Here is a 15807-nt window from a genome sequence, read left to right as displayed (position 1 = left end):
GGGGGAAATGAGAGCAAAACAAAGTAGTGCGGCTGGAGAACTGGGAAGCTGAGGACCAAGGGGGATGTGTCTATAAGGTTTCCGCAGCGTTCTCCTGAGGGAGACAGCGAGGCCAGGTCCCCTTGGCCAGGGGTCACAAACGCCAAACCCCCCTCTCAGTCACTGCAGCCGGCAGGCAAGGCCACATGCTGCGAAAACACGCTATTCCGACTGTCAGTTTATCCATAGAAATGCTCCTGCTAGTCCCAGGTCTCGTTTGTTTGTTTGTTTGTTTAAAGATTTTATTTATTTATTTGACAGAGCGAGAGAGCACAAGCAGAGGGCAAGGGAGAAGCAGGTTCCTCGCTGAGCAGGGAGCCCGATGCGGGGCTCCAGCCCAGGACCCTGGGATCATGACCTGAGCCGAAGGCAGATGCTTAACCATCTGAGCCCCCCAGGCGCCCCCAGGTCTTGGTTTATCTGCTTTTAAAGAGTCCACACGGCCCAGATGTGCTTGCTTTCTTGCTTCAAACCGAACCGGCTGATCTGTCTCCCTCCTGGGGCTGCCCCCTCCACTCCCCCTCTAGCTGATCTCTCCCTCTCTTGGGGAGAGCAGGTTAGTGAAAGCTGTGGGTCTCTGGCTCAGCCCCATGGCCCCTAACTGGCAGGCCAGGAGGGAAGCTGTTCAGAACAGAAAGTCCTGATGTGAGGCCACCCCCGGGGAGGGCTGGCAAGAGGTGCCAGGATGAGTTTGGGAAATGGAGCAGTTTAATTATTAAAGTCCAAAGTAGGTGAATTTAAAAGGGAGCCAGCCAATCCCTTGATCCCTGAAGCAGGTCTGGAAATCAGAAAGCTCCTCACAAAGGAGAGCACCATTGCCATTTCTGAGCTCATCCCAAGATGACAGAAAGGTAGAAAGTGACATAGCTTGAAGCACACCTCAGAACACAGACTCTGAGATCCATGCTGACCAGGATGAGCAGGGGGTGGGGTGGGGGGGATGTGGGGGAACAGATGGTCAGACAGACAGACACACACGGACACTGAGGCTTCTCCTCAACCTCACACCTAAACGCCCACAGAAGCCGAGGCATCAAAAGTCCCTCCCACTCAGCAAAGGATAACCAAACATTTATTATTTGATGCAGCAATTCAATTCAAGCAACATTTTGGGGGAATCTACAATGTGCCAGACACAGGGCAGAACCTCTTTCCCTCTTCTAGTTGATTTTTATCCCGAGGAGAATAGATTCAAAATAACCCAAACTCAGGACGTCAGCAAGGTCGCTCCTAGCGCAGGCAGGAGAAATCCCGGACAAACTGCGCTTTCCATTCTAATCCCAAGAACGCGACAGGTCCCGTTAAAACTGCTTTCTTAAGGTAAAGTGAGGCAGGTACAGGGCAAAGTTCCACACAGATTAGGGGTGAAATCTCACCTCTACCCTCCATAACTGTTTAATTCCTGGGCAAATTACTCAACCTTTCTGCACCTGTTTCCTCATCCATGAAATGGGGGTGTTACCACTTACCTTGGCTCTCGGGAAGATGAGGTGAGATAACCCACACTCAGAGCATGAGATGAACGGAAGGCTCTGGCACTCAGCAGACCCGCAGACCCACGAGGGGTACCGGCCTCTGCACCTTGAGACTCCACCCTTTCCTCTGACTCCTCCTCCCACTGCCTTCCTTGCAGACCCGAAGGCAAGGGGTCTGACCTTAGGGATGCAGGACAGGCTGGCCCTCCGCAGCTCCAGGCGGCTGGGTTCAACTTTGAAGATCCTCCCTGCATTGTTCAGACAGGCTAAGACCTAAGACACACTTATCGTTTGTCTCTTCCTTTCAACTGGCTCTCTGGGGTCAAACTGACAAATCCTAAGGTAAATCCTCTATTGCCTTCAACCTTCCTTCCCCAAATGGCCACACTGAAGCAGTCATGGTAGGGTGATAAAGCTTTTACCGTGGCCACAGGAAGATTCTAGATTGACGACTTGGGCTTCTTCATTGTCTAACACTTCTGCCCTCCAGCCTCCAATACCAAACTGATTGATTTCTAAGTCCTCTCTTCCTCCCCACACTCCAGTTTTTTCCAGGAAACCGATCCTAGACCAGCCCCTAAAGTAGGAGGTCCTCTTGAGGTTACCATTACCTTAGGAAACTGCTCTGCAGGTCCAACCACCAGCAAAATGGTGGGTCTCTTTTCCGTGGCCTCAGCCCTTCCGTCCTGTTTCCCCAAAAAGCTTGACATCTGGTCTCCCCGAGCTGGAGCCGGGGTGCCTCTGACTTCATTATTGTTCCCCTCTCTGGAGCCTTGGCACCCAGCCCTAGGGAGAAAGCTAGACAGAAAATGCCACAGCATCTGCAGCATCACGGCTTCCTCCCAACGTCGCCGGCGGTGACTGTCACTTTTGAGGAGGGATGTGACCACAATACCAAGGATCTCTGGCTACACGGATGCTCGGAAGGCTAGCCTGGGGAGTTGTAAAGCTGGAAGCTCTGCATGCAGTGGCTGTTTCCTGCTTTTTCCAATTTGCTAGCACTGCTGTCCTGCCTGGCCTGAGAAGTAGCTCACTCTCCGAGAGCCCCCGCGGCCAGGGCTGCTGGCAATGAGAGCAGCTGGAGCTTCTTCAGTAAAAACTCACTTTTGCAGGTGGACGGTGATCAAATGTGTGGCTTTTTTCAAAAAGGAAAAAGCAATAGCCCAACTGATCTCTCCTGGAGGCAGAAGCAACTTGGAGCTCCCAATTATTCAGCAGTCCTCGCTCCACTAATGATCATCACACCAGCGAGGACCCGAGCACCCCGACCGCATTCTCACTGCAGCAGGGCGCGGCCAATCACCTCGGCCGACACTACGGAGTTCATTATCCCAACCAGCAACGTCCCTCCAATCACAGGCGGCCGATCCCCTGCATGCAGCCGACGGTTCTGCAGGGAGGTGCTGATGGCAACCTCCAGCGAGCCTCCTAGCTCACAGAATCCTCCCTGCACTGCAGCCGCACAGGAGCCCCACTTCCTCCTCTCCGCCTGCTTGTTTCCGGGACAACGTTCACCATCAAGGTTAACCTGATCAAGAGACCCTGGCAACACTTCCTAGCACATCTAGCAACACTCTTCTTTGCTCCATTATCCCATTCTCTCCAACTGTGCGGAACACAATGCACGCCAGACCAGCTACTCATTCTCCCGTCTTCCTCTACACCATGAGCTGCTTGGGGACGGGGACCAAGTCACACATCTTTCTACCGCAAGGACCCAGAACCAGGCACAGATGAAGTCTGTAGACTGGACTGAGTTGATGATCATGAATAAAAGGGAATTAAGCTTTGGTCTTCTGTTTCTTGATTTACTAGCTGACAATGCAGTGACCAGTATCCCTCACAAAAGTAACCCTTTGATACGGTGTTCACAGCCATTATTTTAAAAACACAAACATTGGGGGCGCCTGGGTGGCACAGTCAGTTGAGCATCCCGACTCTTGGTTTCGGTTCAGGTGGTGATCTCAGGGTCGTGAGATCGAGCCCTGCAACAGGCTCTGTGCTCGGTGCGGAGTGAGGCTTGGGACTCTCTCTCCCTCTGCCCGTCCCTGCCCAAAATAAATAAATAAATAAATCTTAAAACACACACACACACACACACACACACACACACACACACAAGCATGAGACAAGTTTCAAAACATGTGTTGGAGAGAGTGGAGGGAAACCTGCACCCTCACACTCTGCTATGAGAGCATATATCAGTACAACCTCTCCAAAGTGTCAGTCAGTCCCGGCTTTCCAACATGTTAAAAGCACAAACAAAGCCTTTGACACAGCAATTCCACTTTTAGCAATTTATCCTGCAGATATGTTTGCACACGTGGGAAATCACATATACATTTATATGATACATATGTGATAAAATATAAGGATATTACATTTTATCAAGCAGCCTTGCTTATAATAGTGCAAGTCTGCAAACAACTTCAAGCCCTTTACAAGGGAAGTGGGGAAGATTCTGGCACACCCATACAGTGGAACCCTAGAATGAGGCATCTCTATCTACTGTTATGGAATGACTTGAAAAATGTCTTTTTAAGGATGCCTGGGTGGCTCAGTCGTTAAGCGTCTGCCTTCGGCTCAGGTCATGATCCCAGCATCCTGGGATCGAGTCCCGCATCTGGCCCCCTCCTCGGCAGGGAGTCTGCTTCTCCCTCTGCCTGCCGCTCCCCCTGCTTGTGCACGCGCTCTCTCTCTCTCACAAATAAATAAAATCTTTAAAAATATATGTATATCTTTTTAAATGAGAAAAGCAAGGTGCAGAAGAAAGGGCACAATATGCTGCCATTGATTTCTCAGTGTGTATGTGACAGATATCTCTGGAAAGACACACTAAAAATTGAAGAGATGGTTTGGGGCCCTTGGCAGTTTGAGGGGAGAAAGGCAGGTGGGAGATTTATTTTCAATGAATAGCCTTAGATCTTGTGAAACTGAATCATGCGCATGTATGACCAGGGACGCATACCTATGTACATACATACACTTACTTAAAAAGAAAACATGAGAAGTGAAAGCAAGATGGCCAAGCTTGGTCTGAAAGCTGAGGGGCCAGTGTCAGTTGCCCTCTCACTGGGCAAAGAATGACCTCATCTCGAAGCAGTTCTGTGCGTTGACTAGATGTATAGTCTTTAGAGTCGGAGCCCAGGTTTAAATCCTGGCCATCACTTACTCGTTTTGTGAATGATCTTGATCAAGTTATTTCAGTTCTCTGTGCTTTAATATCTGTATGTGCAAAATGGGGATAGTAAAAGAACTGTATTGTTACTTCATAGAATTGGTTAAAGACTAAATTAGGTAATTCCCTCCCTCTGCCTCTCCCCGCACTGTCTCTCTCTCTAATAAATAAATAAATGTTAAGAAAAAGGAGAACAGTACATATTAGTTATTTTATTTTTTAAAAGATTTTTATTTTAAGTAATCTCTACACCCAACATAGGGCTTGAACTCACAATCCAGAGATCAAGAGTTGCATGCTCCACTGACTGAGCCAACCAGGCGCCCCCATACTAGCTATTTTATTACCATTATCTAGAAAATGATTGTGAGTTCATGCAATTAAGTAGTTTTAATACCAAAGAAGAGTCAGCCCAGAGCCCCAAACCCTAAACAAGTAATCCTTTCATGAAGATGGATCTTGTTTTTAGACCCTGAGGGTCTGGTGAATTGGGCACGGTGGTGTTTTGGGCTCCCATCTGCAAACACAAGAGAAATCCCTTAGGTAGTAGATTACTGGCGTTTCATTTAATGGACTCTTCCACCCCACAGAACTGAGTAAAATCTCGGGGGCTTCCAGCCGAGATGGAATAACAGGGACTGATTCCCCTTTCTGCCCACAGGGAACAAAAGACAGTGACTCCAGAGAGATCCACGCAAATGAGGCAGGCCCTGCAACTGCCCCAGCTCCCTGGCTGGTTTCTCCAGGCTACGGCACAGGGAGTGGGTACCCAGGCAGAGCCCAGCAGTCCCCTCATGCTGAAGGCAAGGGGCTTGGTGGGCCAGGGAGGCCAGGGCAGCCAGAGCAGGACCAACTACCGGGGAGGAAGGAACTGCACAGACAGCAAGCTCTGAGGAGCCGCTGAAGGTGCCCTAGAATCATGATGCATGCATGTGAGGCAATTGCCCGATGGTGGCAAAACAACCAGCCAAAGGCATCCTGTTCCCACCAGCCAGAGAGGAAAAACCTCATCATCTAGGGAGGGTCAGGAACGGTTTGTAGGGGGCTTTGCCTCAGTAGTGAGGCAAAACTGGACCTAGGCTAAATGCTGTTCTGGCCCCACAAATAAAGCTTTAAGCAGCAAGCCCTGAAAGGGTCAGATGGTTTCCAAATAACGGCATTCTAGAAAAAAACCTCAAGAATATTCATAGGAATATGAGAATATCTAGCACCCAGCAAGACAAAATCCAATAAAAAAAATTAACAGGAATGCAAAGAAGCAGGAAATGACCCATAATGAGGACAGAAATCAAGCAGCTGAAACTGACCCAGAAATGACATGCATTGGATGCCTGGGTGGGTCAATCGGTTAAGCGTCTGCCTTTGGCTCAGGTCATGATCCCAGGGTCCTGGGATTGAGTCCTGCAACAGGCTCCTTGCTCAGCTCCCCCAGCTTGTGTTCTCTCTCTCTCTCTCTGACAAATATATAAATAAAATCGTGTAAAAAAAAAAAAAAGGAAATGACGTGTATAATAGAATATTAAAAGTCATAATGGTATTCCACATACTCAAGAGCTAACAGAAAGCTCTAACACGTTAAATAGATACACTGCAGATACTCTAGATGAAAATTACAATGTCTGAGATGAAAAACACACTGGCAAACTAGACAATGCAAAAGAAAAAAATTGGGCGCCTGGGTGGCTCAGTTGGTTAAGCGACTGCCTTCGGCTCAGGTCATGATCCTGGAGTCCCGGGATCGAGTCCCGCATCGGGCTCCCTGCTCGGCAGGGAGTCTGCTTCTCCCTCTCCCACTCCCCCCTCTTGTGCTCTCTCTCTCTCTCACTCTCTCTCTCAAATAAAAAAAAAAAAAAAAAAAAGAAAAAAATTGATGAACTTGAAGACAAAGCAATAGAAACTTTCCAAAATGAATGAGAGAAAAAACAAAGCAAAACAAAATAATGAACAGAGCATTAGTGAGCCGTGGGACAACCGCTAACACGTTAATACGAACTAGAGCTCATGAAGGTAGGGACAGAAAAAACATTTAAAGACATAATAGCTAGATTTTTTTCCCCCAAATTCATTAAAAACTACAAATCCACAGATCCAAGAAACTCAACAAACCCCAAGCATAAGAAATATAAAACAAACTACATCAAGTTAAATTTCCGAAAACCAGTGATAAAGAGGAATATCTTAAAATCAGATAGAGAAAAAAGACCCACTACATTCAGAGGAACAAAGGTAAGAATGACAGGGGACTTCCCATCAGAAACTGTTACCCCAGAAAAACACCTTCCACAAGGAAGGCAAAATAAAAACTTTTCAGGCTTATGAAAGCTGAAATTATTTATCACTAGCAGATTTGCATTACAAGAAATGCTAAAGGAGTCCTTCAGGTAGAAGGAAAATCTAGATTTACACAAGGAATGATGAGCACCAGAGATGGTAACTGTGTAGGTAAATATAAAGGACTTTTTTCTTGTTATTTAAATCTCTTTAAAAGATAATTAAAGCAAAACAATGTATTGTGGGTTTATGACATATGTAGAAGTAAAAATGTATGAGAACTATAGCACAAAAGCTGGGAAAGTATGAAAGTACAAAAGCCGTACAAAAGTACAGTTGGGGGGCACTTGGGTGGCTCAGATGGTTAAGCGTCTGCCTTCCACTCAGGTCATGATCCCAGGGTCCTGGGATCAAGTCCCGTATTGGGCTCCTTGCTCAGCAGGGAGCCTGCTTCTCCCTCTGCCTGCCGTTCCCCCTGCTTGTGCTCTCTCTGACAAATAAAATCTTAAAAAAAGAGAGAGAGAATAGAAACGAAAGTACAGTTGGGGGGTGCCTTGGTGGCTCAGAAGGTGGAAGCGTCTGCCTTCGGCTCAGGTCATGATCTCCAGGTCCTGGGATGAACCCCATGTGGGGCTCCCAGTTCAGCGGGGAGTCTGCTTCTCCCTCTGCCTCTCTCCCCTGCTCCTGCTGTCTCTCTCTCTCAAATGAATAAATAAAATCTTTAAAAATATTTTAAAAAGAAAGTACAGTTGGTCCTTGAACAACGCAGAAGGTTGAGGCACCAACCTCTAACAGTAAAAAATCCACTTCTGATTCCCCAAAACTTAATAGCCTACTGCTGACCAGAAGCTTTACCAGTAAGTAACATCAACAGTTGATCAACACATATTTTGGATGATATATGTATCATATACTGTAGTGTTACAATAAAGCTAGAGAAAAGCAAATGTTACTAAGAAAATCACAGGGCGGTGCCTGGGTGGCTCAGATGGCTGGGCATCTGCCTTTGGCTCCGGGTAGTGATCTCTGGGTCCTGGGATTGAGCCCCACATTGGGCTCCTGGCTGGCTCGGCAGGGAGCCTGCTTCTCCCTCTCCCTCTGCCTTTCCATGTGCTTGTGTGCTCTCTCAAATGAATGAATAAAATCTTAAAAAAAAAGAAAAAAGAAAAAAGAAACAAAAACGAAAATCATAAGGAAGAGAAAATACATTTATAGTACCGTATTGTATTTATTTTTTTCAAAAAAAAATCCACGTAGAACTGGACCTGCGCAATTCAAACCCATCTTGTTCAAGGGTCAACTGTATACTAAGATTCTTAAACTATTTAATATAGTACCAGTTAAGGAAGGCTGTGATAAGTTAAAGATTTGTGTGTGTGTGTGTGTGTGTATATATATATATATATATTATAATCCCTAAAGCTACCATAGGAGAGAGAGAGTTGGCTTGTAAGCCAAGGAAAGAGACAAAATGGAATCATCAGTCATACTCAACTGACCCAAAAGAAGGCAGAAAGAAAGGGAACAAAGAATAGATGAGACACATAGAAAACAAACAGCCAATTAAAAAACAAATAGCAAGATGGTAGATTCAAACCCAACCGTATCAATAACAACAGTATAGATAAGTGGTCTAACATCCCATTTAAAAGGTAGAGAATGTCAGATTGGATTAAAAAGGTTAAGATCTAGCTCTATGTTGCCTAGAAACATATTTTATTTTTTTTAAAAGATTTTATTTATTTATTTGAGAGAGAGAGAGAGCACATGAGAGGGGGGAGGGTCAGAGGGAGAAGCAGACTCCCTGCTGAGCAGGGAGCCCGATGCGGGACTCGATCCGGGACTCCAGGATCATGACCTGAGCCGAAGGCAGTCGCTTAACCAACTGAGCCACCCAGGCGCCCAAGAAACATATTTTATTTTATTTTTTATTTTTTTATTTTTTTAAAGATTTTATTTATTTATTTGACAGAGAGACACAGCGAGAGAGAGAACACAAGCAGGGGCAGAGGGAGAGGGAGAAGCAGGCTTCCCGCAGAGCAGGGAGCCCGATGCGGGACTCGATCCCAGGACCCCAGGACCATGACCTGAGCCGAAGGCAGACGCCTAATGACTGAGCCACCCAGGCGCCCCCCAAGAAACATATTTTAAATATAGAGGTACCAATAGGTTAAAAATAAAAGAAAGGACAAAGATATACCATGTTCCTATTAATCCAAAGAAAAGTAGAGTGGCATATGATATCAGACAAAGTAGATTTCAGAGCAAAGAATGTTATCACGGGCATTTCATAATGATAAAAGGGTCAATGCATCCAGCGGACATAACAATCCTAAATGTTTTCGTACCACATTACAGAGCCTTAAAAATACACAAAGCAAAACCAACAATCCTGCAAGGAAAAGGAGACAAATCCACAATTACAGTCAGGGATCCTAACGCCCTTCTCTGAATAACTGGTAGGACAAGAAGACAGAAAGTCAGTAAGGACACAGAAGACTTGGGCAACATCATCAACCACCTTGACCTACCTGGCAATTCTAAAGCGCTCTCTCCATGAGGACCAGAATGCGCATTTTTTTCAAGTACACACAGAACAGATTCTGGCTCCCAAAACAAGTCTCACTAAATTTAAAAGGATTCAATGTGTGCAGAATCTGGTTTTTGACCACAATGGAATTAAATTAGAAATCAATGACAGAAAGATACCCGGAAAATAGTGAAATGTCTGGAAACTAAATAACCCAACTCTAAATAATCCATGCGTCAAAGAAGAACTCAGAAGAGAAATTAGAAAGTATGTCGAATGGTGTGAAAGCAGAACGCGTAAAAAGTTGTGGCTTGCAGCCGAAGCAGTATGTAGAAGGGAAAGCCCGTATTAGAAAAAACCTCAAATCTATGCCTTCAACTTCCCCCTCAAGAAAGCAGAAAAGAACAAAGTAAACCCAGACTAAGCAGAAGAAAGGAAATAAATGAGGCAAGGGAGTGACCAAGCCTTATTTATCTTAAAATCTGCACCGAAGACCAAGATCCATGAAAACTTGTTCAATTGCATACTTTGCCGATACTATTATTTTGAAGTACCTTCTCTTGTATCTTTGATTTCCTTGTGGCTTAATGTAGTATACCTCTCCTTCCTTATATCACACCATCACCTAAACCAGTGATTATCTGGGGGACCATTAGTTTCTTTTGCGTTACAAGCAATTCCTATAATACAACTCTCCCACACTTTTTCTGGCTATGAAAGATTGCCCGTAGCCAGAGACCAGGAAGGCAAGGGTAACCCTCCTGCAGCTGTTGCTTGTACACATCAACAGAACCTGGTTAAGATAGGATAATGGCCAGCCGAAGTCACCCACTCTTCCAAGAATCCAGGAAACTGACTTGCTGGATCAAGCAGGATCTCTGGTCCTTCGCAGAGAAAACTCGAGATTCTAATGGAATGGCCGCCCAGCGGGAGCCCATTCCAAATTATCCTGAGGAATTGCCCAGGGTGCAAAAGCCCCAGGGCAGCGCACAGAAGGACAATTGGAAATTCCTGAGGAGTCTTATGACAACAAGGTAGAAAGATCTCCCGTGACTGACTCCAAGGCGATGATCCATGACTCATGTCTATCAGTCTAATTACCTACTACCTATCTTAGAATTAATACCGTTCAGAAGAGCTGTAGTCAAAGGGAAGACTATTAACACTTCTTAAAAATAAATAATTTATTTATATATTTATATATTTATTGATTGATTGACTGACTGACTACACAGGGGGTGGGTTAGAGGGAGAAGAATCTCAAGCAGACTCCAAGCTGAACGCCAAGCCCGATCTCGCAACCCTATCATGACCTGAGCCGAAACCAAGAGTTGGATGCTTAACCGACTGAGCCACCCAAGCACCCCAACACTTCTATTTTTTAACTGAAAAATGATGCTAGATTTTCTTTGACAGAAAGCCAGACTGATCTGCTTTGAAATGAGGACTGGCTGGGCCAAGTAGGTTATATGGAGACAAGGAGACGGAGCCAGGCACATCGGTTGGCAGCAATGAAACCAAGGCTTCGAAGATGACCATTCTACAATGATGAAGGTGAAATCCCCCAGTTTATTTCCATTTTAGGAAGTAGAACCAAAAAAAACCTAGCTTCAGCAAAAAGTCCCCAAAGGAAACTCCTCTGACTGTGGGAAAGAGAAGTGCGCTTTGGAGAAAACTCTTGGGAGGGCTTCTGTCTACTCCTGGTGAACAGCCAGTCCCCATCAAAGCCCAGGTTCAAGGTCAATGCCTACTAAGATGTCTTTCTCTTTTCTCTAAAAGAAAGGTAGGAGCATACAAAATTAACCCAAGTGTGGGATTTTGAGATGCGACACGTAATTTAAAGGTCTGCAGAAGCACTACGCCGCGTAGAAACATGGCATGATTTTTGTGTGTGTGCTCTTAGAAGCGCATGATTCTCCTTCAGACCAGACGGGTGCCTAGCGTTAAGGGGGAGGGAAAGAATGTGGTATTGAGGCCAGCAGGTAAAAACCCAATCACCTAAAATGATCACAAATTTCTCAACCAATCCAAAATTGACCAGGGGGAGCCAAACCCATTGGCACACATTGAGCCTACTTCTGCAGCCACTTTATCCTTATTCACACTTTCCCTTCTCCCCCTCGAAAAGGCAAGCCAGCAGATTTATTATTAAAGCAACACTAAACGTTTTCAGTTTCTTTTTTTTTTAAATGTTTTATTTATTTATTCATGAGAGTCAGAGAGAGAGAGAGAGAGAGGCAGAGGCAGAGGGAGAGGGAGAAGCAGGCTCCCCGCCTAGCAGGGAGCCCGATGCGGGACTCGATCCCAGGACCCTAGGATCATGATCTGAGCCGAAGGCAGACGCTTAACCATCTGAGCCACCCAGGCGCTCTGTTTTCAGTTTCTTAAAGCTGGTTTCAGGATCACAGTCTACAACTGAGATCGAATGAACAGTGCAAAAATAGCTCTCCCCTGCTGCTTGCTCTGTGCTGAGGGGACTGCAGAGAAGAGCCAGGACAGGGGTGTGAAACCCACCCTTCAGCTGCCTTAGCAAAGCGCATCAGAGCTGCTGAGGGTGTGAAGGGCAGCCCCGAGAACTGTGTGTGAGCATAACTGGTTTATATCAAGGTAGTTCTTAGAAACAATTCCGAAAGGGCGTTTTTTTTTTTTTTAGCTATAGATTTATTAGATGCTATCTTTACTCCTTATGCAGGCTAAAGAAGAGCCTCCAGCAAAAGAATATACCCCCGATGTGATTGAAAAAAGGAAGTTAACTGTGTCCATAAATGCGTCGCTACGGGGTGCTCCAGGGGCCTTACCTTCCCCCCTCTAGTGCATCTGCAGGACCCTGGACAAGTCGTTTTAGCCTCTCTGGGCTGCCAAGCGGGGAGACTGAACTGGACAAACCTTGGAAACCTTTCCAGCTCTAACATCATATAAATTCAGACTCAGCCTCGAGGCAGTAACCAAAAAAATGACAGCAGCAGCGTTTTGCATATGCGGGACGGAAAAGGCCAAGAGCTGAATGAAGGTGGGTGCTGTGGCTGGCGGGTTTTAACCCATAGCACTATTCAATTGTGCCACACCTATAGTCAAGATTGCAGTTTGTGCTCCTAAACTCTCCTCTGCCCACCCCCCCCTTTCACCATTGGCATTTCAATGGTTTTTTTGAGAGTTTTCCCACACAATATAGGTGGTTTTCTTTGTGTTTTGGTAAGAGTCACATCAGACTCCAGCCGAGGAGGGATGGCTGGAGGAGAGAAGGCACGAGGCCAGGGTTGACAGTAAGAGCTAGAAAGGCTTTACAAAGCAACATCAGGAACAGGGACAGCCACCATCTCCAGTTTACCCTTTGGCCCTAGAAAATGAGTCATGACTCCACCTCCTTTCCAAGCTTCCTGGCCTAGAGTTTAAAGCAGATAAAGAAGCTCCTTGGGCTCTACCTTTGTTGTTCATTTATTTACCTTAAAGGAAGGTGCACCTTTAAGACAACTTTGTTTTTGTTTTTGTTTTAGGTATTGTGTTGAGTCTTTTATATCCCATATTTGGGAAGGGTGTGCCTATCATTTGAGTCACTGCTTCCTGAGCACCATCAGGGGTCCTGAAATGCTGAGCTGGTGTTATACACATGTAAGTCAATGTCATAAACTGTGAAAATAAAAGTTGCAAAGTCTTGAGGGCTGATGAAGTATCTACAGCCATAGAAGCAAGGAGGCAGGGTATGCTGAGCTAAATCGGGCAGAGTCAAAATCCTGGGCTCGGCTACTGCCTTTGCCTCCAGCCAGCCTGACTTCTGGGTCTCAGTTGCGCTTCTGCAAAATAACGAGGCTGGTGAGCTCATCTCCGAAGGTTTGAAGTCAGCTCCACTTGAAGCTTCCATTTTCACAACTTCAAAGTGAGCTTCAGATTTGAGAAAAGGCCATCCATGGCTCACGAAATGGGCAACAGGCTTGTGAGAGCCCACAAGGGCCTGGTTCCGTCCAGGGAAACATTTGGGCCAAAGACATCCTTTTTTTTTTTTTTTTTTTAGATTGAGGGACAAGCTGACTCCGGGCTGAGCACAGAGCCCGGGGCGGGGAGCCGGTGGCCTCGATCCCATGACCCTGAGATCATGACCTGAGCCCAAGTCGGACAATTAACTAACTGAGCCGCCCAGGCGCTCCGGGCCAAAACATCCTCCGGTGTAGAGTGACTACTCCTTCAGTAACTTTTCAGAGATCTCCTGCTAACAGGGTTTCTTTGTTTCCATCTTCCTAATGTCTGTAGGGCACAGACTTTCCACAATCTAAACTTGTCCTCCCAAACTGCCGAAGGCCCTCCCAGCTGACAGGAGACTGCCCTACCTGGGTGCTACACAACCTTTATCACCCAGGCCTGCCCGACATTCTCCTTCCTTCTGTTCCACTCTTCACTCAAACCATCTGGGGAAAAACTGTAGATGATTAGAACCAATTCTGGGCATCTTATTTCGAAGACTCCGTGGGCGTAAAAGTCACTTTGTGTTGAACACCTAGGTGTCAGACACTGTGCTAGGCTCTTTATATACTTTGTCTAATTTAATCCCACAGCCACCTTAGGAAGCAGTTATTCATACCGCCATGTTTCTGATAAGGAAACTAAGGCGTGGAGAGGTTGAGTAACGTGCTCAAGGTCACATGGCTGGCAAGCAGCAGAAATAGTATTGGAACCCAGGTTTATACCACAGATCCTGTACTGGGGTTTTTGTTGTCGTTTTTAAGTTAATTAATTTATTTAAGTAATCTCTACACTCAACAGGGGGCTCCAACTCATGAGCCCAAGGTCAAGAGTCGCATGCTCTTCTGACTGAGCCAGCCAGGCGCCCCTGTATTGGGTTTTTTGAAAACGGTTTTGTTGAGATAAAATCCACACCCATACAAATCACCCATTTATACAACTCAATGGCTTTTAGTATACTCACAGATACATGCGACCATCATCATGGTCAACTGTAGACCATTTTCTCACCTCAAAGAGAAACCCCAAGCCCTTCAGTTATCATCTTCCCATCTCCTACCCGCCCCTCCCAGGCCTAAGCAACCAACCACTAGTCTACTTTGTCTTTACAGCTTTCCCTATTCTGGACTTCCATATAAATGGATCATGTAATACTTGGTCTTTGTGACTGACTTCTTTGACTTAGTGTAATGTTTCCAAGGGAAGTCTATACTCCCTGGACATCCTGCCTCAGATGAGGGACCCCAAAAGGTATGGACAGCATATCATGGGAGAAATGCATGATGAAACCTGTTTTGAGCAGCAGCAGAGATTATAGGAAGCTAAGATAGCAGTTTTCAGATACTGTCTGACATAAGAAAGAGTTCACAATGACCCCAACTAGGTCCACAATGGAATGGTCTATGAAGGAAGTCACAGGAGGAAAGCTCCCCACGCTAGGTGTGAGGCTGGCCTATGACGGCCGCTGACCCTTGCAAGACTAAATTCTTTGATTCTGCCAAGTTCCCATTAGTATAAGAAGAAATGGTTAAAAATGAAAAGTCTGCCCAGACTTAGTTTAACGAGACTAGTCCTATATGGATAAGGACAGTTTTGTTCATTAGATTTATCCTGGGGCTGTACTCAGCAGGACTAGAAATGAATACCAGCAAGTTTTTGTTTCTCTCAATCCCCTGCGATTTCTGTGAGGCTTCAACAATTAATGACTCCTTTAACATCAAAGGAATCCATCCAGCTGAAGCTCCAGATCAGGCCCACTCTGGTACATTCCCACTTACCATTTCGTCTTAGGATCGGGGAACCTGATTCCACCTTTCCAAATACCAATTAATTTAAAAAACCCTTCTAGCTGACTTGACAATTCTTCAAGCCAGGAACCAACTTCGCAACAATAAAACACTATTAGTTTAATATATGAATTCAATCCAATCTGCGAATAGCATTTTTCTTTTTTCTAATAGGCCATTATATTTTACCAAATGTTGTCTATCCCTTTTCTACGAAAAGGCTCTTTGTTCTGCAGATGATCTTACCTAAGTCTGGCTATTTAGGTAAGCACCTTCCCCACAAATGGCCAGACATTTAAAAAGTATAGAGTTCAACAGCACTGTCTGATTAAGCAATACCAACTTGACATTAATGATCTTCTATTCTATTCAGTTATTTCAAGTTAACAGAGATTGCCTCACGTATAGGCCAAGGAGAATTAGGGCAGGGTGGATTCTCGTTCTTTGATAAAATAATCTCCAGATAATCTTGAAATCTATTTTGGGAATAACAGATGTGGTTCTAACTGGATCTTTCTCAAGTTCTTCCCAAAGCCCAGGCTGGAACTCTGCGTGTCCCTCGGAAACTATACA

General features: G+C 45.6%; 1 protein-coding gene across 5 annotated transcripts in view; it reads right to left on the bottom strand.

Annotated features, from left to right (window-relative positions):
• Positions 1-15807, bottom strand: part of SLC25A25 (solute carrier family 25 member 25) — a 34770-nt gene that overhangs the window by 15514 nt on the left and 3449 nt on the right. Inside the window, exon 1 of one of the 5 annotated variants that reach the window (XM_036086148.2) lies at positions 2126-3313. The exons of 2 other annotated variants lie outside the window; for them this stretch is intronic. In XM_036086148.2, the coding sequence (XP_035942041.1) occupies positions 2126-2344 (219 nt within the window). In that variant the 5' untranslated portion in view covers positions 2345-3313. Of the gene's footprint in view, positions 1-2125; positions 3314-15807 lie in introns of those variants that run through there. 2 more of the 5 variants (XM_036086149.2, XM_036086152.2) reach the window with 2 other exon arrangements.

The sequence above is a fragment of the Halichoerus grypus genome, chromosome 14 (assembly GCF_964656455.1).
Source record: "Halichoerus grypus chromosome 14, mHalGry1.hap1.1, whole genome shotgun sequence".
In the NCBI taxonomy this organism is placed as follows: Eukaryota; Metazoa; Chordata; class Mammalia; order Carnivora; family Phocidae; genus Halichoerus; species Halichoerus grypus.
This window is presented reverse-complemented; position numbering and strand designations above follow the sequence as displayed.